Consider the following 2031-nt stretch of genomic DNA (forward strand, 5'->3'; position numbering starts at 1 on the left):
CTTCGCAGCCCGCATGCCATCCCCACGTGTTCTCCTGTGAAGACACCACCCAGCCAAAGGAGCTCCGCAGGGAGAACGGAGAAGAAAACAAAGAGCGTATTTTTCACCCCAGAAGAATCCGTATTAAAACCCCCCCGTTAAAAAGAGACACTGTGCACTACCCAGGCTACGAGGAAATACACACTGACGGTGGCACACCACGGGAGCTGTTAGCTGTTCCAACACAGACACAAAGAACTCCATGTCAAAAGAGGCCACAGACTAATTTTTCAGGCAAGTGCTGGACTTTAGAGACCTGTATGGCTTCTGCAAACGTTTTCCTAGAAAAAGGGAAAAAAAAACCTCCAAAACAACCCAAAACACATCCCCAAACTCAGGAGCACAAAGGGGTTTCGCTGTGGAGCACTAGGGAACGGTGGATTTCCCACATCCCACCCATCAGACCCAACTGCTGTCCCACTGGAATGCACTGACTTCACCCGGAGAGCAGTTGTAAGGATCACTTCTTTGAAACGGTCCGTGAAAGATCTCAGATGCCACCTTTGACGCTGTGCCTCCGCGAGGCAGCAGGACCGCAGGGTTTGGTTGGAAGCTCTAGTTGTGCTTTGCCCGGCCGCCTCGCAGGTAGCTCTTCCACCTCTTCACGAACTCTTTGAAGATGGGCGACTCGTCGATGGTGCTGAGGAGCTGGAGCTGGTTGATGTGGGTGGTGTGATAGTCCCACCGGGCCAGGTTGGGAGCGGTGCCCAGCATGAAGTGCCGGAGGTCGTAGATGGTCCCTGAGCCGGTGTCATAGAGGGGAAGCATGGCCTTCAGGGACTCCATGCCCCGCTCGTAGAGGAGCCGTGCCTCCTTCCCCAGCTTCTCCCCGGCCGTTTCTTTTAAGTCGTACAGCCCGATCAAGGAGTACATGAAACCGTTGAGCACGAAGGAGCTGGGCGAGGTCGGGTACTCCTCGTACCAGTCGTGCCGGTTCATGAAGACGGCTTTCACCCCGCGCTGCTCCGACGGCAGCTTGTAGGGCGCCGTCGCCCGCAGAGCCGAGCTGAGGAACGCGTGGTCCTTCGTCAGCAGGTACGCCCTCACCAGCGTCGAGATGGCCTGGCCTTGCGCCATGGCCGAGTACCAGCCCGGGTCCAAGGACTTAAAGCCTTCCCCCAGCTTCCTCGTCACCATGATGGGCCAGCCACCCCGCTCATCCTGGTTCCTCACCAGCCAGTTGCTGGCGGCAAAGAAAGCCGCCATATGAGCGGTGGCCGAGATGGTGACGTTATCGAGGAAGCCTCTTCCCTTCGCTACCAGCCTCACCACTCTCTTGGGCATGATTTTGGTCTGCTTGACAGCTTTCGTGTTCGAGAGGCCAACGCCTTTCCGCAGGTCAGTGACCAGGTCCCTGGTGAGTGTACTCCAGCTAGTCCTGGGACCAATGCCATAATAGATGTCTCGCTCCTTAAAAGCGATGAGCTGGGTGTTGGAGACATAGTGCACGGTGAAGAGCTGGTTCTTTTCCGTCGTCTCAAGGACCACGGAAATGCTCCCATTTGTTATGAATTTGAGGTCGAAAGAAATAATAAAATCCCGGGTGTTCCCAAGCTGCAGAGACACCCCCTCGGTATTTTCTGCAAAACAAACCAAAAAAACCTTTTCAGTGGGTCAAACACTCATTTCTCCGAAACGTATAAAGCTCTGAAAGTGCAGCTTCCAGAGGTCACACCTCTTACCAGGCAGGATCCAGACGCTTTCGGGGCAGCCTACAATTAACTCAATCATTCTTTCTGTGCACTGTCATATATCAGAGCCCCAGGAGTATCCCGAGGGTGGAACCCTCTGCTGGGAGGAGAAGGGAGAGAGCTGGGGGGGGTTCAGCCTGGAGCAGAGAAGGCTGCGGGGAGACCTTAGTGCAGCCTGTCAGTGCTTCAAGGGGCCTGTAAGAAAGATGGGGAGGGACATTTTAGCAGGACCTGTTGCAACAGGACAAGGCGTGATGGGTTAATCTAAAAGAGGGAAATTCAGACTAAATCTAAGGAAAAA

General features: G+C 54.6%; 1 protein-coding gene across 1 annotated transcript in view; it reads right to left on the bottom strand.

Moving 5' to 3' along the window:
* Positions 1 to 594: 594 nt before the first annotated feature.
* The window catches only part of GLCE (glucuronic acid epimerase), an 8044-nt gene continuing 6607 nt past the window's right edge, over positions 595 to 2031 (bottom strand). Inside the window, exon 3 of the mRNA XM_010139167.1 lies at positions 595 to 1619. Coding sequence (XP_010137469.1) covers positions 595 to 1619 — 1025 coding nt within the window. The remainder of the gene's footprint in view (positions 1620 to 2031) is intronic.

This window comes from Buceros rhinoceros, unplaced genomic scaffold, assembly GCF_000710305.1.
Source record: "Buceros rhinoceros silvestris isolate BGI_N320 unplaced genomic scaffold, ASM71030v1 scaffold41276, whole genome shotgun sequence".
In the NCBI taxonomy this organism is placed as follows: domain Eukaryota; kingdom Metazoa; phylum Chordata; class Aves; order Bucerotiformes; family Bucerotidae; genus Buceros; species Buceros rhinoceros.